The sequence below is a fragment of the Astyanax mexicanus genome, chromosome 1 (assembly GCF_023375975.1).
Source record: "Astyanax mexicanus isolate ESR-SI-001 chromosome 1, AstMex3_surface, whole genome shotgun sequence".
In the NCBI taxonomy this organism is placed as follows: domain Eukaryota; kingdom Metazoa; phylum Chordata; class Actinopteri; order Characiformes; family Acestrorhamphidae; genus Astyanax; species Astyanax mexicanus.
The window spans coordinates 28,800,031-28,825,023 of record NC_064408.1 but is presented as its reverse complement, the minus strand read 5'-3'; the positions used below and the strand labels follow the sequence as shown (position 1 = coordinate 28,825,023).

Genomic DNA, 24,993 nt, shown 5'->3' with positions numbered 1-24,993 from the left:
ATGGATGGAATCCTTGCTTTCCCTGTGAAATGTCCCACATGTTAACAACTTTTCAATGATGGTGGTCTAATTCACGGGCCTGGGAAGACTTTCATCCAGCAGAGTTTGATGAGTTTGAGTTTGAGTAATGAAACACAGTCAGATCAGAATATTATTACCATCTCCCAGTTTCTACACACATTTTTTCACTTTTTCAGCTTCACTAAGCAAACAGAATACTTACAGGATTCTTTAATTATAGACTGTAGTCCTGTATTTGTATCTCTGCATACTTTATACTTTATCATCTTCCTCATTTCACTCTGTTCTTTAACGGTCAGGACTCTATAGGACCTCCACAAGGCAGCTATTATTTGGGTGAGTGTAATTCTCAACACTGTAGTGACACTGGCATGGTGGTGGTGTGTTAGTAGTGTGTGTTGTGCTGGTACGAGTGGATCAGACGCAGCAGTGCTGCTGGAGGTTTTGAACACCTCAGTGTCTCTGCTGGAGCTGAGAATACTCCACCAACCAGACAGCAGCAACAGATCAAAGCTTCTGTCTCTGACTTTACATCTATGAGGTGGAGGAGAAGGTGTAGGTAGCAATGTCTAATAGGGTGGAGGACAGTGAGTGAACACAGTGTTTAAAAACCCCAGCAGCACTGCTGTACACACACGAACACCTCATACACCACCACCATGTCAGTGTCACTGCAGTCATGAGAATGTGCGATCCACTACTTAAGTATTAGTTGCTCTATGGTAGTCCCAAGGGGTCCTGACTAGAGCTTAGATTCTATGCTGTAACCCGACCCAAGGCCCGACCCGAACTCGGGCCGAGTTTTTCCACCACTTTCCTTGGGCCGGGTCGGGTTCAAGAAAATAATCTGTGATGTAGGCGTCGGCTATTTTTATTTTAAGGAGTAGCAAATCACACTGTGTTTTAAATAAAAGTTTAAATAAAAATTTTGAATGTTATGATCATGCAGCTCTGAGGTGCACACGTAAGCTTCTCCACTTGTCCACATTTGACTTTTAGCATTGTGTGCAGCTGTTCTTAAAAAAATAATAATAATAATAAATAATAATAATAATAAATTCTTAAATAATAGGTCTGTGCTTCTTCAGTGTTGCAATGTTAATCAACATCATTCTAAACAGATTTTGCTCATTCAAACAGCCCGAATATTTTTTTTAAGCTCAGTTTTACTACCTTTCTAATTAAAAAATGTCTGGTTAAAATCGGGCTCGGGTGACAGTTTATTGGGCAGCTCGGGCTCGAGCAGAATGTGCACAGGCTCGGGCCAGGTGTGGTCAGATTTTTTTGGGCCCAATCTAAGCTCTAGTCCTTAGTGAAAGGAGAATGATAAAAGAAATATGTGCTCAGTTGAGCTGAAAACTGTACAGTGAGTATAGAAACAAGGAAGCGTTTATAATATTGTGACTGGGCTGTGTAAAAGACAGCTTTAATAAATGTATTTGCAAAGAAAAAATGACCCTTCTAACCAATGCTAGTCCACCAGGCCCAAAAGCGGATACATCTGAATGAATTTATTTGAGATTTTTTTCCGTCCAACAGCATCGGAGCTCTCCGCATTGTTTACGAATAACCCAGAGAACCTGAAGGGAAGCAGCTCCAGCTCCGAAAACTTCAACTGTCAACAGTAAACAGGGGAGATGTTCCTGTGAGGATGATGGTCTAGCAGAGTCTGCCACAACAACAGCTTTAATTATTTGTCAGCCCAGCAATGTTCCGGGCCACTTCAAGCGCCGACTGGTGTTATGGAATGGAATGTTGCCATGGAAATTGTTGACCTGAAATGGCTGGTTAACTTTTCAGATTCATTCGCTTTTCAGTTCTTTTCTTAAGGGATATTACACCTGTCGGAAGAAAGGAGGGTTGGCTGCATTCCTGACAACTATCATCTACAGCTCTCCAAACTGGTCGAAAGGTCATTTTGTGCTGCTGCCGTTGAAGAAGAAAAAGACATACACAGCTCTGTAAACTTTCAGAAAACGAGTTGAAAAGATTTACAAGTTTACAAGATGTTCTTCATATTGAGTGAAGGTTCACGAGGATGCCAACTTTCTGAGATGGATAAAGTTTATTTAGAAAAAAAAGAAAAAAAAAAGAAAGAAAAGTCAATAATACCTGCTTGAGAGCGGAGAGAGTCTGTAAGCCAGTTGCCTTGGCAACCATGGTGTGGCTATTGCCAGGGCTGGGCTGGAGACTCAGGGTGAGTCCGGAGATGGCATGGACACGCAGATCCACTATGGACACTTTATCGTCCACCACGGAGAAAGGCGCCTCCCCCAACACAGCCTCTACTGCCAGTGGAGATTCAACCTGTAAAAAGATGAGAAAATATGAGAAAATAATGTTCAGTTATTTTTAAATCAAATAAAAAAAATCTAAAATCTAAATCATTTATATATAGCGCTTTTTATAACTGATGTTACAAAGCAGCACAATACACAAATCTGGTTAAATCAACACACAAAACAAAATAAATAAAAAAAATAAAACATAAAAGCATCAGTGAGCAACAGCAGCAAGTAAAACCCCAGTCTCAAAGCTGGAAGAACAAAACCTGGATGGAACAAAGACTCTCCAGGGGGACTCATTCTCCTCTGGGCAAAACTACTTTTAAATTACTGATAAAAGGTCACAAAGCAGTCACATATCCAGGTACAAACTCTGGAAACCTGTACTGATTTGTATTTAATGTATATATACAAACAGCATACATATATATATATATATATATATATATATATATATATATATACGTATATATATATATATATATATATATATATATATATATATATATATATATATATATATATATATATATATACGTATGTATATATATATATATATATATATATATATATACATACGTATATATATATATATATATATATATATATATATACATACGTATATATATATATATATATATATATATACGTATATATATATATATATATATATATATATATATGTATGTATATATATATACACAGCTCTGGAAATAAAAAATAAATACAAATATTTAAAAAGATGCAGAGCTTTCAGACCTCAAATAATGCAAAGAAAGCAAGTTCGTTTTCATGAAGTTTTAAGAGTTCAGAAATCAATATTTGTTGGAATCATTTTGGATTTTAATCACAGTTTTCATACATCGTAGCATGTTCTCCTCCACTAGTCTTACACACTGCTTTTGAACTTTATGCCACTCCTGGTGCAAAAATTCAAGCAGTTCAGCTTGGTTTGATGACTTGTGATCATCCATCTTCCTCTTGATTATATTCCAGAGGTTTTCAATTTAGTAAAATCAAAGAAACTCATCTTTTTTTTAAAGTGCTCTCTTATTTTGAGACTAATTTACTTATTTTTGTTGTACCAGTAAAGATTATAAAGATTATAAACATTATCATCAAGTGAATGTGTGTCAATAACTTGATGATCCAAAATTGTCTGGCTTTTAATTGAAAAATGTGCAAATAAAACATATATTGTTTATTAGTACAGTGATACAGAATACTGAATGTACCTTTTGTCTAGTAAAATGATACAAATTTGTACTTATTGCTGTTAGAAAACACTTTGTACTTCAGAGGGAACACATCTGACCCTGTAAAGACCAATATTGTACCAAAAAAGAACTCATATTGTACCTCTATTTTTTTTTTTAGAGTGTACAGTATGTGACATATGCAATTTGTATATGTATATAAGTATTGACACAACAAGTAGTATCTCAATGCACAATGCAAATTTAATGTAAAAGCTTTACATAATACAAAAGTTTACATTGCAACTAATGAATAATTACTAATTAAGTTAATAACCAAATGACTTAAAGGGCAATTGCATAGACGTATATTAGATCTAATCTTCTGATTTCTAAATCATTTCCACTGAACTAATAATCTAGACTGATATTCACTTAAAAGTCCTGAGCTACAGGGCTGACCTCAGAAAAGAATCATCAACATTCACCAGACTTTCTGTGACAATAACAAAACAGAGTGAGAAAAACAGAGAGCGAGAGAGAGAAAGAGAGAGCGGGAGAAAGGAGATCACAGAGGAATACAAACAGGGGGAGAGCAGAGGAAGACAGATGGAGAGGCAGAGAGCAAAAGTGACAGCATAACAGCAGTATTTAGTGGGTGGATCATATACACTCAAGACACTGTGTGACCAGAGGGCAAAGTAACGAGAAAAAAAAACAACAACCCTGAATAGCGCACCTGTCGACCAAACCACTCCGGTTTCCACAGAAACCCCCATGAACTGCCCACTTTACAGCCATCGCAAGCCCCTGTCCTCCCACCCGGAAAGAGATACAGGTGCAGGGAAAACACCATGTTATTGTGAGAGAAAGCAGATGTTCATTTGTGGCTATTTGTAATTCCAGTGTACGAAGGTACAAATTCACACGTACACAAGGACTTGGGCCAGATATACAGTATATCCTGTGTATCCCATGTGTATGATACAGTGTTAAATACCTTAAATCTTGATTTCTGACATTTTTCACTTCTTGACAAGGAGTCAGAACTTCATTAATGCTTTAAAATGCGTTAAATAAATCCAATAAAATATTTTAACACTTCCGTCCGAAAAAATCCAAAAGAGTTCCAAAGTTAAGGTTTTTCTTCCACTGTAAAGGTGTCATCTTGGAGATACAGATACACTTTTTTATTGCATGACACCAAATGTAGGTAAATATATATAGCTCTGGAAAAAATTAAATTTCTTATTTCTAATCTATTTATAGGTTTGAGTAAAATGAACACTGTTGTTTTATTCTAGAAACTACAGACAACATTTCTCCCAAATTCCAAATAAAAATATTGTCACTTAGAGCATTTATTTGCAGAAAATTAGAAATGGCTGAAATAACCAATAAGATGCAGAGCTTTCAGACCTCAAATAATGCAAAGAAAACAAGTTCATATTCATAAAGTTTTAAAAGTTCAGAAATCAATATTTGCTGGAGTATCCCTGGTCTTTGATCACAGTTTTCTTGCATCTTGGCATGTTCTCCTCCACCAGTCTTACACACTGCTTTTGGATAACTTTATGCCACTCCTGGTGCAAAAATTCAAGCAGTTCTGTTTGGTTTGATGGCTTGTGATCATCAATCTTCCTCTTGATTATATTCCAGAGGTTTTCAATTTGGTAAAATAAAAGTAACTCATCCTTTTTAAGCGGTCTCTTATTTTTTTCCAGACCTGTATATATGTAATATTTCCAATTTATATCCTCACAATATACAAAAACTTAGGCCCCCCTGGTCAAATGTGGTCAATATGTTTTACATTACATTTTGTAAGCAAAAGTAAGCAAACCAATCCTCTACAAATCAATGGCAATTGATTGTACACAAATTGAATAAAACGTATGTGAACTTATATATGTATAATGATATACAGTAGCTAAGAATGTGTGGTATACGTGTAAGAATATGTGTTTAGAATGTTAAAAAGTGAAAGGATAAGTTAAGCTAATTTGCACAATAAATGGAGAACCTAGTACCCAGTTTAATCTCTGTTATTTCATTTTGCACTATACGGCATCCTCTGATCTCTGTTATTTGGTGTGGCTCATCACTTTGTAACTGAGTTGCTGTTGTTCCCAGTCGCTCTCTGTGTTATAATAGAACTGACAGTTGACTGTGGAATACTTCTAGAATGAGTAGTGAGGACATTTCACGACTGGACTTGTTGCATGCTGGAGTTCACTGAGATACTAAGAGCAACATATTCTTTCACTAATGTTTGTAGAAGCAGTCTTAATGCTGATGTGCTTCATTTTCATACACCTGTGGACTGGAATCTGAGGGAATACTTTTGGAAATAAAGTGTACATTTTTCCGACTGTTGCCCTGACATTCATGTTCCCGGCGGCTGTATGTAAAGTTCCTGCCAAAAGTGTATTTTATTCAGTGTTGAAAATAGAGCTTTTGTGACGAAACAATACCTTGTCTGAGTTGAAACTGTGTATCATGCCTATTTTCTCTCGTTTTATACCAAGGCACCGCTCCAGTGTCTTGGAAATCTGCGTGAACAATTGCTTGTTGAGAGCATGTACTGCAGAGCATGCGATGAGCTATCGTTCTTAGACAGAAATAATCTGCTGGAGGAAACTCAGGAAGCTTGAGTGAATCTCCGAACTAACACAGTGAATTATTGAAGACAGCTGATGTTCTACTTGCGGGCCTGAGCCTCGCTGCAGCGTGAGGAAGAACTGGGGGAAGGAATTACAAAAAAGCGCAGATACCAGAGGTGCCAGTTGGCGGCAATTCAATCTTAATTTCCACAACTTTTTGTTTCTTGTTTACTACATCCAAAAGATCTGTCCAAGGAGTTTAAATTACTCATAAATGGAATTCAGACCCACACAAATGAGACACACACACACACACACACAAACACAGATGTGTTACATAAGTTGCGGTGTGGAAGAAACACAAGATCAGATTCAACAACCAAGATGAGTAATAACTGCAAAGTGTAAAATTCTCAAATAATAAATAAAATTCATCTATAAAACATTTTGCTGCATGTTTGGCCAATTGGCCAATAGAAAAATTGAAAATTTGAATTGTGCATTGAAATTAAATAATAGCTCATAAGATTCTATAAGTCTTCTACATTTTAACAGACTAAATATGCCTTGGTTACTTTACACACAGTCTAGAGCCAGTTTTATCAAAAAACCTGACACTATGTTCAAAGCATGAAGGTCTTGGATTGATAATGGAGAATTATAACTATAATATATTACCATTAGCACTATGTGGCTGAAGTGTGCTGCAAGGTGAGCAAGTGGCAAAAAAAACAGGAAAAACTTCCTGGAAAGCATATTGATAAAATGTCACATTACCCCATAATATTCTGTTGTTATGCTCAGGCATACTGATAAAATAATAATAGTGATAGTAAGTAATAATTAAGGTTAATGGTGATAAAAAGAAAAAAAAAGCATGTAAATAAATAGCTAAAGCAATCTCCAACATATACTGGGATCAAGTGTAATAATAATATTGCTTCTTCTTCTTCTTCAAAAAAAAAAAGCTAAATTAAAGTTCAATACTGAAGTTTTTTTTTTTCTGAATTTATCAGGCCTGAAAAGTATTGGTTAATGTGACTTCAATCAACCAATCAAACCAACTTATTAAAGTGTCTGGGTCATGTTTATTATTCTTTACAATAGGAGATAGCAGGGTAACACTGCGAACAAGCACTGCATTTCTAACTGTCACCAATCTCATGTATGTAAATGCATGCTCAGAAATATCTATGTGGTTTAGAACAATGTGGTATGTCTTACCTTATTCTATAAACAGAAAATATAATAAATATAATCTAATATACGTAGTAATAATAATAATAATAATAATAATATAGCTAAATAGTGGAATAGACATTAATAGAGAAACCAGAACCAACATTTTTTACCAAAGTATATGGTAGCATGTGGTATCATTCCACAAGATTAGTACTACAAAGTGAAACGTTGATGATCATTTTGCTTAAATATTAACATAAAGCCTTTTAATGCCATTTTAATAAACTGTTCATTATACTTCTAGCCAAGTATGTAGCTCTCATAGATTATCATTAGTTCCCATATATGTTTAGAAGAAGTTTTGATATGTACTGTATTTACTGTAAGTTAACACTGGTGATAGTCTGGTGTTTGTAAGCCTAGCATCTTGCATTAAAAAAAAAAAAAGAAAAAACATGTCTTGCTGTGTCGACTGCATCCAGAGTCAGTAACACATTATGTTCACTTGACTGTACTTTTAATTCGGTCATTTCCATTTAATAACTGAACAATAACTGAGCAGGAGGTGAACAGAGAAAGAGATTTAAAGGCTCAGTTTGCAAGAAAATAATAATGAACAAATAAATCAATTAACCTTTTTCAAACAACACCCGCGTGTGGAAATATAAAAGTATTAAAGTGACGTTATTAATACATTATCCCATTATATTCAGTCACAGCAGAACTCCTATTCAAAAAACAGAGGCATAACATTTTTACTCATAATAGGCCCTATAATTGACTTAATCGCACAGTCAGATTTTAACCAGTGACTAAGCGGGGAGTAAAGCAACCTCAGCTTTTGGCCATTTAGCCCTGAAAGCCTATAAGGACCTTTTATAGCGTTTAAAATCTCTGACGTCTGCACTGCCCAGCCCTTTGGCTCCATGCTAGGATTCTCCTGGCACTGATGGATTTTTATGAACTTTATAAACTGGCACGTGTTATAATTTCCCTATAATTTCACTACTGCTAACTACTGAGTTTAATAATGTTAATGTACTGTGACATACAGTAGAATACAGTACAACATGGATGATTGCATAGCATTTTCTGTAGTCCCCTCAGTGCCAGGGGCAACTAGAAGCCTAGCACTCTCATTGGTTAGCCTGTACCTCCCCCACGCCTTCCCCTGTACTGCCTCCTGCCTCCTGCTGCAGCATCAGAAAGCATGTACAGATGAGCACGGCCTGACACGGCTCAGCCTGTAAAAGACACTGGTCCTTTTCTACAGCACTGGATGCACTGATGTTCTGGAACATGCCGTTATACTTCATTGGCCACTTCACTCCTATACGTTCTTGTGTTGTCTGCAGGAAAAAGAGCTGAAGGCCCTGGAGGGACAGGAGAGCAGGACCAATCTATAATTAAACCCAGCAGTTTCCTAACGGCAGCTTTCTATCTTTACCCATCTAAAGATAATTAAAAAAAGATAATTAAAAAAAATTTAAAAGAGACAAAGTCAGTAATAAAGAGAGACAGTAGAGACAAAGTGAGTAAGAGAGTGAGAAATTAAGTAAGAGCCGAGATGAGGTAGGAATGAATGAGAGAAAGTCAGTGTGTTAAGCGAAGGGAAGAGAGTTTAAGTGAGAGAGTACAAAGAGGAGAGCAGAGAAACAGAAAGTGAGTGAGAGAAAGTGACAGGCAGGGAGAGACAGTGAATGAGAAAGCAAGTGGAGAGACAGAACGAGAGTAAGAGAGAGGCAGAAAAAAAAGAGTCAGAGCATAAAGACAAAATGAGTAACAGAGAAATGAGTAGGAATGTAGAGTGAGATAGAGAAAAAAGTGAACATGTGAGTAGAGACAGAACAATTTTAACAGAAAGGAGTAGAGTGACAAAATAAGAAAAAGTGCAATAGAGTAGGGAGACAAGAACATAAGTGAGAAAGTAGAAAGACAAATGTAGGAGAGTAAAATAAGGGAGACATTGAGAAAGAAGAGAGAGACAAGGTAAGAGAGCAATAGAGGGAGAGTGAGAAAGAAGGGAGGCAGAGAGAAATTGAGAGAGAGAACAGAGAGATAGAAAGAAAATGAGTAAGTGAGTGAGTAAAGATAATAAAAAAGAGAGAAAGAGAGTGAGTAAAGAGATAACATAAAAAGAAAGAGAGAGAAATAAGACAATGTAAGAAAGTGAGTAAGCAAAGAGACAAAATAAGAGAAAGTGAGTGAGTAGAGAGATAAAACAACAGAGATAGTGAGAGAGAGAGAGAGAGAGAGAGAGAGAGAGAGAGCAGAGAGACAAAATAAGATAGAAAGTGAGGGAAAGAACAGAGAGACAAAACAGGAGAATGTGTGAGTAAAGAGACAAAATAAAAGAAAAGTAAGTGAGAGAACCGGGAGACAAAATAGGAAAGCAAGAGAATAGGGAGATTAATAAGAGAGAGAGAGAGAGAACTGAGAGACAAAATAGGAAAGTGAGAGAATAGAGAGTAAATAAGAAAGAAAGTGAGAAAGAGAGAAAGCAGAAAATACAACAGAGATAAAAAAGAGAAAAGAGAGGCAGCTTTAGAGAAAAAGTGAGAGAGCAGAGAGACAGCTTTAGAGAAAAAGTGAGAGAGTAGAGAGGCAGCTTCAGAGAAAAAGTGAGAGAAGAGAGAGACAGCTTTAGAGAAAAAGTGAGAGAAGAGAGAGACAGCTTTAGAGAAAAAGTGAGAGAATAGAGAGACAGCTTTAGAGAAAAAGTGAGAGAGCAGAGAGACAGCTTTAGAGAAAAAGTGAGAGAGTAGAGAGGCAGCTTCAGAGAAAAAGTGAGAGAAGAGAGAGACAGCTTTAGAGAAAAAGTGAGAGAAGAGAGAGACAGCTTTAGAGAAAAAGTGAGAGAATAGAGAGACAGCTTCAGAGAAAAAGTGAGAGAAGAGAGAGACAGCTTTAGAGAAAAAGTGAGAGAAGAGAGAGACAGCTTTAGAGAAAAAGTGAGAGAAGAGAGAGACAGCTTTAGAGAAAAAGTGAGAGAAGAGAGAGACAGCTTTAGAGAGAAAGTGAGAGAATAGAGAAATAGCTTTAGAGAGAAAGTGAGAGAATAACGAGATAGCTTTAGAGAAAAAGTGAGGGAATAGAGAGAAAAAGTGAGAGAATAGAGTGACAGCTTTACAGAGAAAGTGAGAGATTTGAGAGACAGCTTTAGAGAAAAAGTGAGAGAATAGAGAGAAAAAGTGAGAGAATAGAGAGACAGCTTCAGAGAGAAAGTGAGAGAATAGAGAGGCAGCTTTAAAGAAAAAGTGAGAGAGTAGAGAGACAGCTTTAGAGAGAAAGTGAGAGATTAGAGAGACAGCTTTAGAGAGAAAGTGAGAGAATAGAGAGACAGCTTTAGAGAAAAAGTGAGAGAATAGAGACAACTTTAGAGAAAAATTGAGAGAAAAGAGAGACAGCTTTAGAGAAAAAGTGAGTTAGAGAAAAAGTGAGAGAATAGAGACAACTTTAGAGAAAAATTGAGAGAAAAGAGAGACAGCTTTAGAGAAAAAGTGAGTTAGAGAAAAAGTGAGAGAATAGAGAGACAGCTTTAGAGAAAAAGTGAGAGAATAGAGAGACAACTTGAGAAAAGAGAGACAGCTTTAGAGAAAAAGTGAGAGAATAGAGAGACAACTTGAGAAAAGAGAGACAGCTTTAGAGAAAAAGTGAGTTAGAGAAAAAGTGAGAGAATGGAGAGACAGCTTTAGAGAAAAAGTGAGAGAATAGAGAGACAGCTTCAGAGAGAAAGTGAGAGAAAAGAGAGATAGCTTTAGAGAGAAAGTGAGCGAATGGAGAGATCCTGCCGGAGAGGCGTATTTGTTTGCCATCCAAGGAGCCTGCAATTAGTTGTATTGTGCTTGCTGCTCTACCTGTTTGATGAGTGCGTTTTTTAACAGGCGGGAGGGAGCTTTGTGTTTGTAAAGAGCTGTCAGAAACTGAAAGATAAGGACGCTCCTCTGTTTTTCAAACTTCATTACAGCAGTGCACACACCCAGCACACCCGCAGCCAATTAATCCACAGGGAACGCGTGTAATCTGGACTACAGAGTAAATGCATGTGGGCTGTTCACATGGCTTCTTGAGGCACATTAAAACTGAGCTATTACTAAGCAAAAAAGCTGTGAGCTGGACTCACTTGTGTCCGCTTCCCAACAGCGTCCATTAAAATAGCCGTGTGTGACGGGGGCTGGGCTTTGTATTCCAACCTCAGCAGAGCAGCATAAAGTGAAGATGCAGATCAGGGATGTTTCAGAGGCTGGGAAAAGCTCTGGCGGTGGCAAACTCAAACTAAATAACAAGGAAATTACAAAGAGCTGACGCTGCCACTGTTTGGGTGAGATGCAGCATTTATAATTAGATCCTCCTTTTTAACTGGTGACAAATTATTAGCAGCAAGCATTCTACACACAGCGTCGGGAGCAGGGCTGTACAAGGATTTCAAAAAGTTTTGTGCTGGCCTTTAATTATTAACGACCTTGGTGAGTTTTCTCTGTAATTAGCTAACTTTACTCTTGTGTGTGTGTGTGTGTGTGAGTGTGTCAGGGGCCCATTAGATAAAAAGAGGGCAGAAATTCTAAATATTTACCATATCAAGGTATTATATAGGGTATCGATTTATACTGTCGGTCTACTATTGCCAATTTATCCTGAGTACTGGGACCAGTCAAAAAATCTAAATTTCCCCTGGTTTATATAATATTTATGTAACATTTATTTCACATTCCTTATTTTAGTAGACACAAAGAGAATCTGTAGAACACACACTTATAGATATACCAAGTAAAGATTAAGCATCCAGAATACAGTAGGTCAAAAGATGCTCGTTTGAAGAAAAAGTATTTGGACATAAGGCTCTGGAAAAAATAAAAGACCACTTAAAAAGTGTTTCTTCAATTTTACCAAATTGAAATCCTCTATAATATGGAATATAATCAGGAGGAAGATGGATGAACGCAAGCCATCAAACCGAGCTGAACTGCTTGAATTTTTGCACAAGGAGTGGCCTAAAGTTATCCAAAAGCATTGTGTAAGACTGGTGGAGGAGAACATGCCAAGATGCATGACAACTGTGATAAAAAAACAGGGTTTTTCCACCAAATATTGATTTCTGAACTCTTAAAACTTTATGAATATGAACTTGCTTTCTTTGCATTATTTGAGGTCTGAAAGCTCTGCATCTTTTTGTTATTTCAGACATTTCTCATTTTCTGCAAATAAATGCTCTAAATATTTTTATTTGGAATTTGGGAGAAATGTTGTTCGTAGTTTATAGAACAAAACAACAATGTTCATTTTACTTAAACATATACCTATAAATAGCAAAATCAAAACTGAAGTGGTCTCTTAATTTTTCCAAAACTGTATTCTGACTGTATATATTTTTACTAACATCTCACACAATAATGATATTCCATTGTCATGATAATAAGATAAAAGGAGCAGTGAATGTAAACTCGTACATAACACATAATATGTGCAGAAAGCTCCGAAACCAAATGCTGTACTGCTCTACTGCTCTAAGTGAGAAGTGGCAGCTCTGAAGCATGGTGGTGGTAGAGTAGTGGCATGAGGTGTTTTGCTGCAACATGACTTATTCAATTTGTTGCTTTTGAGAAGAAAGAACAGAGAAGAACAGAATCCTGTTCTGACACGACTAACTGACACAAGTACTGACTAAAAAAAATGTATCTAAGAAAGCAAAGTTAAGTGACTGGTGTTTAGGGCCGGCGCTAGACATTTAGGTGCCCTAAGCACAAATGCTTTGTGGTGCCCTCCCACACAATAATTCAATACGTCAAAATCTGGATTATGCAAAACCAAATAGGCATTTTCCTGGGTTTGACCACCCATGCCGCAGTAATATCACTTGAAACACATACCTTGAATACATGAGAATGAGATATTTATGAATTTAGTTGCATATAATATGATACCTCTGGTCTATATACATCCAAATAGGTTTTTTTTTTTTTTTTTTTTTTTACATCAGCCATATAATGAATTCGAATTCTTACAATTTTATTAGTTGGAATATATAAATCAGATTTCTATGGTGTCATTTGATCATAATTTGATTTTCTTATTTTATAGGAGCCTAAAATCTGGTCTTTAAACAACCAGAAAAAAATGGCAAATTTTGCCATTACACCAAATTTCTACAGTAATATAATATAAATAACACTTATATGATTAATAATGTTTTTTTTTTTTTTGTCAAGACATTAGCTGTTTCGTTTGACAGCACTTTAATAAGTCTTTAAATTTTGGTCTATACTTAACGTAAAGTTTAAAAAATATAGATTTAAATATTGATTTAACCTAAAAAAAAAGCCTGATGTATTTTATGTATTTTAGTAAGAGAAAGGTCTGCAGAACAGAAACAGAGAAACTGTAAAATACCTTTTTTTTTTTTTTAAAGATGCTTTAAATAATTTGAAATACTGCAGTATATACGATATTACCACTATACCACCCAAACCCTGTTAGCCACTGAATTTGTGAATAGAACTGGCACTGAAGGAAAATGCCGGGACTACAACACAACAATTCCATCACATGCAGCATATTGGATCAACTAATCAGATTTAACTTCCAATCATGGAGCCTTTGGGAGGACGGAGCCGGGCAATAAGCTAATCGTGCTGACCTTGGATTCCCAGCAGATACTGAGGCAAATGAACAGACTCAATCTCCTCCATCTCAATATGGGTCTAATAGTCAAATATTTCGCATGTTGTGTGTGTGTGTGTTTGTGTGTGTGTGTTTGTGCGTATATAGAATCTGACCCACTAATATTAGAAAACTAGAGCAGTTTTGAAATCCGACTGTAACCAGGTGAGTTAGTGACGTAATGTAAAGATAGTAACATCGGCTCTGACGGGTCATATGTTTATTCGCTGAGTCATCTTCTACCCGGGAGCGAAGTGTCATGTTGAATAAGGGCAGACAGTACCTTCCAGTGACTCAGACCGCAACTTGAAAGCAGATTTAGAAACATATGGGCTACATATTGAAGCACTGGGTTCATTACTGGGCTTCGGAGGTTAAGTTGAACATCACACTGTCATATCTAGAGGCATCACATTAACCCAGGGTCTGCTCCTGCAGATCCGCTGCCCTTTAGCATTCGCTCCCTGGCATAATATAACACATCTGATCAGGCTAATTGAGGTCTGGAGAAGAACACCCGAGTCAAGTGTGTTCGAGAGCGGGGTTTAAAATTAGCCTCAGAGGTCAGAGCTTTCAGCGGAGATAACAAAAGCATGTTTAATCAGGTAAAGAGTTCCTACAATGTGTGTATTTCAAGTAAACAGCTCCACACTGGAATAAAATGTGCATCACGTTTCCCTGTCCTAGACTAGTGAAGCTTAGCTGCAGTTATAAATACAATTTAGCCTATAATTTAAATATGAAAATACTTCATGATTGTATGAATCCCTTGTCTGAGACATCTTTTTTTTTTTTTTATAAACTATCCAATTACAGGTTAGGAAAAATGTTTATTTTAAATGTATCCCACCCACTCTTTTACTCAGATCTGTTCACCCCTTAACAGGCCAGAACCTTTTTCTGTTTAAGCATTACATAAAAAGCTTTCATGTTTGATAATGAAAGTTACTGAAAAGCATAACTGTAATTTTGATAGAAAATCTGCTAATGTCAAAATATAATTAATGAAATCATAAAATTGTCTCTTTCCTGAACTTCAATTTAAAATCAATATTTTCCTGAATACAAATCAAACAGTTCATGTCCTCCAAACCTTTTGTTTCATTATGTTTGTCTAGTTGTAATGTCTATTTATGTGTCTGTTACTGATCTAAAATAATTAATTGAAATAAAGACAAAACAGGCAGCTTCTTCAAGTGTTTTCCTGCAGAGAATAAGAGTTTTGTATCACCTACACCTGTAGCCTGTTCACGGGCTAAGGCATTTAAATAGCTTAACATTATAGAAAAACAAAACATTCTGATTATTATTTTTGTATTTTTAGGAAAAACAAACTTTAAACAGTGTCCTGATCACTGTTCAATAAAGCAATCATTTCTAAAGTGTCAAGATTGTCTAATATAAGCAAAGGACAACTAGACCAATGAGGGAGCAATAAGAAAAGAGTTAAACAGTTAAACAGTTAATTATATATCTATATTAGCTTGTGATGCTAATGCTGCTCCAGCAGTGCTAGCTGGGGTTAGCAGCAAGCTACAGTCCGATATACTCGCCTCTGAACAGTGAACAACAGAGCTAACTAGTGCTTCGTGTGGTGAGCGGCTAATGCTAATGCTGCTCCAGCAGTGCCAGCCGGGGTTAGGATCAGGCTACAGGCCGATAATACTCACCTCTGAACGGTAAAAAAGAGCTAGCGCTTAGCTCGGTTAGCAGCTAATGCTAATACTGCTCCAGTCTCGAGTCTTGGCGCTGGAAAACTAAACTGACCAAACTCCTGTGTAACGATGTACTTCAGTGGAGTGGCTTTACTGCTCCTCACAAACTGACTGATGATTTTTGGAAAAATTAAAGGATTTTAGGTGCACCTTATATTGCAAAAAAATATTATAAATGACTAATTAGAGGCTAAAATGCACAAAAAAGTATGTAATGATTCATTTTACTTTGGCCTTGAGGGAGCTGGAGTAGCAATAATTCTCTGTATTCTCCTCATTACAAGCCAGATGAGCATCAAGATCATTCTGACGTTGTTATTTTAAGGTACAAAAGCTACATAATGCTGTTTTAAGTGACTGGAGTTATTTTGATTGCCAAAGTAACTTTGCAGAAATTAGATTTTGTTTCAGAGATGGAACAGCACCTTTATTAAATGGCTAAATGCTATTTTCTGAGATTGATTGTTTAAAAAACGTTAAGTTTACTTTTTAAATTACAAAGGCCAAATGCCACCCAAAGCGTGGAATTGCTAAATTACCTCTAAAGCAAGGCAGAAGGGCAGATCTGAACCTGCTGATACACAATATAATTGTAACAAATGACGAATCTTCAAGCTCTATTTGTGGTAATTTACCTTCAGGGAGGTGGAGCCCTGTTCCAGAGCCACGAGCACAGTACGGTCTACCAGTTCAGCCACCCGGGGGTCCACTACCTTCAGCGAGTCCTGCACCAGGTCAGTGACGTCCACCTGCCAGTCTGGCCCCAGCATGGTGATCACCTGGTTGGTGCCCTCTGTGGAGGTGGTGTGGAACTGGGTCAGGACCTTCACCTGGGCCCGCTGGAACTGCAGCGTGCAGCCCCGGCTCACTTTCTTATCATCCTCGTCGTCGTCGTCACTGTCGCGGGCTGACCTATAGGGGGGAGCAGGTGGGTCATTTGTAGGAAGGTATACACAGAAAGATTTCCATTCAAATGATCTTTAATGGAGAAGTTCACAAACAATCACACTCAAGCACTGTTAGTCTAGAGATTAAGATTAGGAGCCCTATCTTACAAGCTGCGCAAGGTGCGTCATAATGCTCATTGCTATCTTACACCCAGTGAACAATATAATTTTGACAGGGTGTCTAATCTAAGAACAAAGGAGCTTTGAAATATATCTACACTCTTTGCAGTGTAAAACACAGGTGCGCCACTGACTCATTAAAACCCTGACAACAGTCAACCGTCAGACGTTGATTGCTATTTTGGTGGCGCAGGTCAACGTGTATACAACCCCGCTTGTATTCAACATACAAGGACACGCTGCAGTCAACAAACCCAACTTTTACATCAACAATAAACAAAATACACAATAAAATAATGTTGCTGTTCCTGTAAATTACCTGCTGAAGCACCTTCACAGCAAGGAGCAGCTCAGTTTCCTCAGTTTGTTGAGAAGCGCAGAAGTGTTGCACTGTTAAAATACCAATCTGCCAAAGTCAGAGCACACCTGGCTCTTTAAGGAAATGTTATGTTACGCCCAAATTACACCCATGATTAATTTAAACCCCATTTTTAAAAGATGAGTTTCTTAGATGTTACCAAATTGAAACCCCTGGAATATAATCAAGAAGAAGATGAATGATCACAAGCCATCAAATCACCAAGCTGAACTGCTTGAATTTTTGCACTAGGAGTGGCATAAAGTTTTCCAAAAGCAGTGTGTAAAACTAGTGGAGGAGAACATGCCAAGAATAAATAGCAAAATCAGAGAAACTGATTCAGAAACTGAAGTGGTCTTTTCATTTTTTCCAGAGCTGTGTAGCACACATGGTCTACAAATATTTTCACATACATAATCCTTGAACTATCCAACACAAGCTATTTCGCACAGAAAAACGACACTGTTGTTGCTCTAATTCTAGCTTCATTGTAGAAACATTCTAAATGCAGTGACTTTCCTCTACAACTGGTGGCTTGAGCGATATACTGTACATATTAAACATCTCCTCATCTCTGTTCTACTTCATCTAGCACCTTACTACATGTCCTCCCTCTTCATGCACCTATCAAACATGCATATACAGTAGTAGACCTGCTGATATTGAGGGGTGGATCTACCACTTAAAGAGTGTGCAGTCAGGCGTGCAGTGTACACGGACACTAAACATAAATGATATTGCAGTCCGCCACAGGATTGGTTCCGGATTTTATTGAGATCATCATGGACAAAGTAAAGAGCAATAACCTTTTAAGAGCACTATTATTACTGTGCGGTTGGCAGCGGGCTGGAGACGATGGCGTTGTGACTGTGGTCCACACCACAGCATTTTATCACATTTGATCATTTTAGGCTTTGTCCTGAGGTTTAAAACCAGTCATGATGATGTTTTTTGGTAACACTTTACTTGGATGGTCCATTTGATGACCTTGTTTATCCTCAACTGACATTCAACTAACATTCAACTGAATGTCTATTACCTGCAACTAAATGATTCAAAACAGAACATAACCCTACACCTAACCCTAATCTTAACCTTTAATCAACCCTAAAATCAAACCCTACACTTAACCCTAACCATAACCCTTAATTAACCATAAAATCAACCCTAAAACCCTAAACCCTAACCTACACTTTAAATCTAACTGTAAACCCAATGCTAAAATGTTAAGATTGGAGTTTGGGTTAGAGTAGGATGTAGGGTTACATTCAATAAAGAATCATTTACTTTTACCTAATAGTTCAATTGCATTTAATAGGCATGCAGTTGAATGTTATTTGAATGTCAGTTGAGCATCATCAAACTGACCACCCAAGTAAAGTGTTAACTGTTTTTTTTTTTTGCAGTTTGTTGCAGGAAAGCATGGGTAGTATTGCAGCAAGAGTGTCCTGAAAGGACATATGATAATCAGTTTTGTAATCGCCGTGGCGATAGCAGGGGTTGTTTGGTTTTAGCGTGTGCTTTCGTAGGGCCTGCTCTTTTGCGCACTTCACAATCCGCTTTTGAACATAGCGAGCATCAAAAGCAGCATCATCTGGACACCTGAATCCAGCTAGTCATGCATCAGCGAGTCTTGTGCGCCTCATACATACAAACCAGGCCAATCTGTTCAGACGAGAGAGGGAGGGAGAGAGAGAGACAGAAAGAAGAGAGAGTGGAAAGAGAGAGAGAGAGAGAGAGAGAGAGAGAGAGAAGATCTGGCATCCCAGCCCGCCCCTGCCATGCAAAGCGAGCGAGCGAGCTTGTGATGGTTGAGAGCTCCTCCTCCAAACAGACTCGCCGAGCTAATTAATCTCCGCTTTGACTCCACACACTCGGAGAGCTGGAGATGTACGCCGAGCCTGTCCTCCTCTGTGACTGACCAAGCATGCGCCGCCTCCCATTGATTATCCGCAGCTGAAGCAGATCAGTATCCGAATGCTAAAGGCGGACTGCAGTCGAACGTCGTAAAGACAGAGAAAGGAAGAAGCTCGGGAAAGAGCTCCAAAGCTAAAAAGCTGGAGATTGATTTGAGTCGATTTGAGGCAACCAAGCTCCGCTACGGTTTGAAAATCAACTAGGAGATCAAGCAGTGGGGATTTAAAAAAATTAATAAATAAACAAAATGCTGCACTTTACAAGAAGCATTCTGCATAAGCTCCAATTCAAATGATCAACAAGCCCAAAGCATTTCCAGTAAACATGGCGGCGAACGCTAGAGTGCTATTAAATGATCCTGGCACTCAAAAGAACTTTGAATTTTCCCCACTTGATGAAAAAATTGCAGAAGAATGAACGCAAACGGAAGGAATAGGTGACCAAGAGTGTTTATCTGTCCTCATCAAGGCTTGAAACACGAGGCATCAAAGTCCTGCCGCAGTCTCGCTGTAAAACGAAGCAAAATGTTGCACTTTACGCGTGTTTCTTTCCCTTCCTCGGCTATTTGCGCGAGCACTGATTATCCGTAACCATCAAAACGGCTAAAGCTTCCCCCCAATTTCACAAAATATGGCGAGACTCTAGAGACTGGAGTGGCAATAAATTACACTTGCTGTCAAAAAGCATTACTCACAGGCCTGCGCCAGTAACAGAACCTGCTTATTTGTGTAACCCTGTGGAAATTAACCTCAGTAAACTCAGTGTTTATTAAAGATGTTTTGCCCCTCCCTCGACCATCACGACTGCTTATCAGCAGAAAGGAAACAAAATGCACTAAATCAGATCTCTCTGGTGCTGTAGACTAGATTAATGAATGCCCTGATAATAATGAGATATTAGCTAATATTAGGCCTCAAACAGCACACAGTGGACAGGTCTATTATTTTAACCCTAGTCTATAGCATGAATTATATTTTTGGGGAAAGAAAAAATAAACCACTATTTGGGAGATCTTTCCATTGGGAACTTTTTTCCAAACCATTATTTGTATCATCATTGCTTTATCATGACGGCGCTAACAAAAGTGATGTTACATAATGTTACATAATGTTGCCCAAAAGCAACAGGTAGAAAAAACAAGGATGTAATAATACAGTTAAAATATAAAGAGACAAATATACTTCTTTACATATCCTTGTACATATACATAATACAACAAATAAATACATAAAAATAAGATATGACACGGAATGGTGTCGTAACCAAAAGATAGTTTGTTGTCTAAGGGCAACATCATGGCTTCAGAGAGGGTTAACAGGGCATAGGAATTAATCAATCAACAGGAGTCAACAAATCAACAATGGCTGTTCTAAAAAATTATTTAATCTCAATTAATCTGATTAGAAAATATGTTTTGGATATAGTTTATACGACATATTTCAGTTCTATTTTGATTACTGAAGGATATCTGATTAAGTAACTCAATCTTTGATCATTTTTTTAAATTAGATACCCAATTATATATATATATATATATATATATATATATATAAATTAGATACCCAATTATATATAAATTAACCCATCTCTGCTCAGACAGCTTTTGCAACCCTTTTTTTATTTATTTTTTATTTTTATTTAAAAAAAAAAAAAACATTTAGTTCATTGAGATTCTAGACTTCTTAATCTGCTTAATCTGCTGGTAAAGAGTTCCCTCAACTTTTGCACACAATCATGTGACCAAGAAACGACCAATTTATTTTGCCCACCAGTTTACAAAGGTGCCACCTCAACAACAGTTGGTCATTTCTCAGTACGGCTGTTTTTAACTGGAGACTTTCTGTAAACAATGCTGCAATGGCCATTGGGGACTGTGGTGGACTGGACTGTAGAGCCCTCAGGAGACAGGAGTCAGGAGTATGAGCACACCCACTGCTGGAGCTACTCACTGGGGTCATACAGAGTGTATTTCCACAAGGACGTACCTGGAATTGTGAGCTTTTGTCTGAACTCATTAGGATCTAGATGACTCCAGGACATGCTGGGAGTCGCAGTCATCCACTCTTGCAAAACAAGCCATCAAAAAATAGCCTTTCCTTCTTTTTAGAGTAAAATATGATGAGCATGGGCTTCACCTACTGGCAAATTATAACACTGTATATTTTGTTAGAAGGGTCTTTTAATTAAATGTTGTTTACATTTATGTATTTTGAACAAGTAATTTAATTTGATGTTTAGAATGACATAATATTCTATAATGCAAAAGGCACATATACTAATTTTGATGTATTGTAGGTTTATACATTTATATAAATGTATAGTACTATTTAAACAATATAATTAATTACTATATATACTAGGGATATACGAAAAAATCTAGTTTATTAGTCTATTTAGCATTTTTGTTTTTCGCTATTTATTGTTACATATTAAGAGTATTTTTAAAAATATATTTTCTATGTCTGCACTTTAGTTTTGTGGTACATTTTCGCAAATAACTTACATTACTTTTTAGATTATTTTTTATTTATTTATTTTATTACAATAATGTTATTTTATACTAAATAAAATAATATATTTTATGCATATTTTATAAAATATGTTGTGCATCAACGAAGTAACTTGGTACTATTCACAAAATAAACACATTTACATATTTTTAGCTTCTATTAAATGTATAAAGCTTTATATTTATATTTACACTGAATAAATATGTAACATTTTATTTTGTAGCAATAGTTTATACCTAAAATTAATTTAAAAAATGATTAGGGTTTATTCATATTGCCAAGACTATTATTATCACACAAAATAGTCAATATATTATTTTTGGCCATATTGCCCACCCCTAATGCAATCGAAAAAAATCAGTTTTTTAGGTTACTTTTACTTTTACAATTCAAGCACTGTACAGTATGCTATATAACATTAATTCTATATAGATTATACATTTATGTACATAACTGCAAAATGAATTACATTTATGTTTGATGTAAATTCTGTATCTACAGGCTTAAACCAGGATTTCTCCATGCTTTAAATAAGAATGTGGTTTTAATTCTAAAAAAAAAAAAAAAAAAAAAAAAAAAACAAGATTATCTTTTTAGGCTTTATTGTATATCCCTATTTTGTAGGTCTGAGAGACACAGCCAACTGAAGCTTTTTAGTCTTATATTCAGAGAAATGAATCGAAGAAACTTGCTCAAGAATCAATGTCCCCCCCCCCCCCTTCCCCCCCTCCGACCATCGCAACTGTTCATCAGCAGAAAGGAAAGAGATGCATTAATCCGGATGTCTCTCTGGTTCAGCAGACTTTATTAATGCCCTGGTAACAATGAGATATTAGCTCACTTCTTAAATAAACACAAGCATTAAGGGCTTTATCTGTCTCTGTACGGACTCTTTACAGCTCACAACACAAACATATTACTGAACGAACACAAAAAGAAAGACTTCGCTGCAGGATTTGGGGGATCTAGGTAAAAGCTTACAGTGGATTTTGCAGTAGTTGAAAATTGGATTAGTATCAACAAATCTGCTCACATTTACATCTAAATGGTCTAATTGAAATGGAATTTATTCAATATAAAATAGGCTATTCTCTCCCAGCTCATGTGCACAGTACTAAAAAAATATATATATATTTTTTTTTTTCCCCAAATTCATCAAAATCTGACATGGCTTATCTGCCTGCTGAGCATTTTAACAATGTTCATAGCAACAAAGTGGATCTTAAACCTTTGATAGAACTCTTGAAATATTTAGAAAAGCACTGGAAAAAAACATTCTGAACCTAACCAAGTAGAAAATTCACTGCTTAGTGTGAAGAATTCTTTGCTGTATATCCACCGGAGTCTATGAGTAACTGGACAATGCTTTTTTTTTGTATGCCAGAACATTGTTATATGTATTTAACATGATTAAGAGGAATACAAATACAAAAAAGAGGGCTTCAATATTGATTCAGTGGAGAAGAAAACCCATGAACCTGAACACAATGAGGCACAATTTGAATCCATGGATTTTGCATGGAATACACATAATAGGGGTGACCCAATGCATCACGATAGAAAAATGTGAAATCTCATGCAGTTGCATTGTTTGAACACTAGAGGACAGTACTACATTAGTGCAAGCTGGAGAACCAGTGGGCGTAAGCAAAGTGTGGGGGACATTCCAATAATTTTTGACTAAAGCCAATCACACAAGTGCTTTTTAATGTCATCACTTTTTTAAGCCTGTCTTAAAAAACTGTCTGGCCACTTGAAAGAATCAGATAGAGGAGTAATAATATTAATAATAACAATAATAATAATAACAATAACAATAATAATAATAATAATAATAATAATAATAATAATAATAATAATAATAATAATAATAATAATAACAATAATAATAATAATAATAATAATAATAATAATAATAATAATAATAAATAAGATGAAAATATATACAGAAATAATGATATAACAGGGTTCTTGCACCATTTTCGAAGTCAAATTTTATGCTTTTTAAGACCTTTTTAGACCGCAATTAATATGATTTAAGACCCAAAAATGTAGTCATAATGTAGGTAGAACATTGGTAGAAAATAATTTATTTTATTGGAAACTGAACGTTTCCCATTTATCAATTTTTTTTTCTCGTCAACCTTAGTTCTCTCCCCAATAATGTAGCTAACTCACCGGTAACATTACAATTTTAGCTAGCTCTCTGCTAACCTTAGTTACATAGTTACCTGGTAACATAGCTAACTCACTGTTAAACATTACCATGTTAGCTAGCTCTCTGCTAACCTTAGTTCTCTCCCTGGTAACATAGCTAACTCACTGTTAAATATTACTATGTTAGCTAGCTCGCTGCTAATGTTAGCTAGCTCTCTGCTAACCTAAGTTCTCTTTCTGGTAACATAGACAACTCGCCGCTAATGTTATGTTAGCTAGCTAGCTTTTAATTTAAGACATTTTAAGACTTTTTAAGGACCCGTGGGAACCCTATATAACTAAGATCTATATATTTTGTAATAGGTCCAAGCATACTACTCACTCCAGTGATACTATATTACACTATTATGATATAAGAGTCTTGTTTCAAGGCTCTATAAATACACTAAGCACATATTCTCCTGGCTGTCGGGTTGTTTTTTTAGTCAGTTGGGCACTGAACTGCACTGTAACTTCATTGGAGAAAATTGGGCCATGCATTCAGTGTGAGACTGTTCCTTAAATTCCACTAAAATAATATGATATAGTATGCTATATTTACCGAGTCCCTCCAGGAGGGATATAATAGCGGAGGTAAAACAATTGAGCTCATAAAGACACCAATATGGTCGGATGATCCTCCAAAAATGAATATATTATACTGCTGTTTTTCTTTCTACCACAGGCACATTAATTCAATTATGCAGCAGCAGCACCAGGGCAAAAACAATTACACAAGCCCCACTAATCTGGGTCTTACCGCAATGGCTCGCTTTATGAAGCCGTCTACAGTGATGGGATAGCCAGAGTTTTATAGTAAAAAGGGTCTGGTGGCAGTTTGAGGATACCTGCATCCTTAATATTGTGTATTTTTTTAAGAACTTTAGTAAAAGTAGTAAAAGTTCTATAAACAACCACAATAACTAGCAGAACAATTCAAATAGTCTTAAACCATTAACTGTGCATGATGCAGCTTGATTTAGGGCCAGTGTTAGTGTGTTTTTTTGTATCGTTTCTCAGTAGAGGAGACTGACCTGTGTGTTCATGATGTGAAAGTGCGCAAGAAGCTTATTTACAGGAACAATAATATTATTTTATTTTCTATTCTGTTTATTGTTGATGCGTCCATGTGCGTTAGAGCTTAGACCAGGCCCAAAAAATAACAATCATAAATCATAAAACACATAAAACAATCATAATGAGCCTGAGCCCAATTAAAACCCCACATTTTTTTGTAAGCACAACATTAAAACGGACCTTTTTAACTACAACTGCGAGTTGTCTGA

At 36.5% G+C, this 24,993-nt stretch overlaps 1 protein-coding gene across 2 annotated transcripts in view; it reads right to left on the bottom strand.

Moving 5' to 3' along the window:
• The window catches only part of tmem132e (transmembrane protein 132E), a 160,646-nt gene that overhangs the window by 7,360 nt on the left and 128,293 nt on the right, over positions 1-24,993 (bottom strand). For both annotated transcript variants that reach the window (XM_049475808.1, XM_049475812.1), the window contains exons 7-8: positions 16,295-16,571; positions 2,134-2,328 (exon numbers count right to left, since the gene is read on the bottom strand). In XM_049475808.1, the coding sequence (XP_049331765.1) occupies positions 2,134-2,328; positions 16,295-16,571 (472 nt within the window). The remainder of the gene's footprint in view (positions 1-2,133; positions 2,329-16,294; positions 16,572-24,993) is intronic.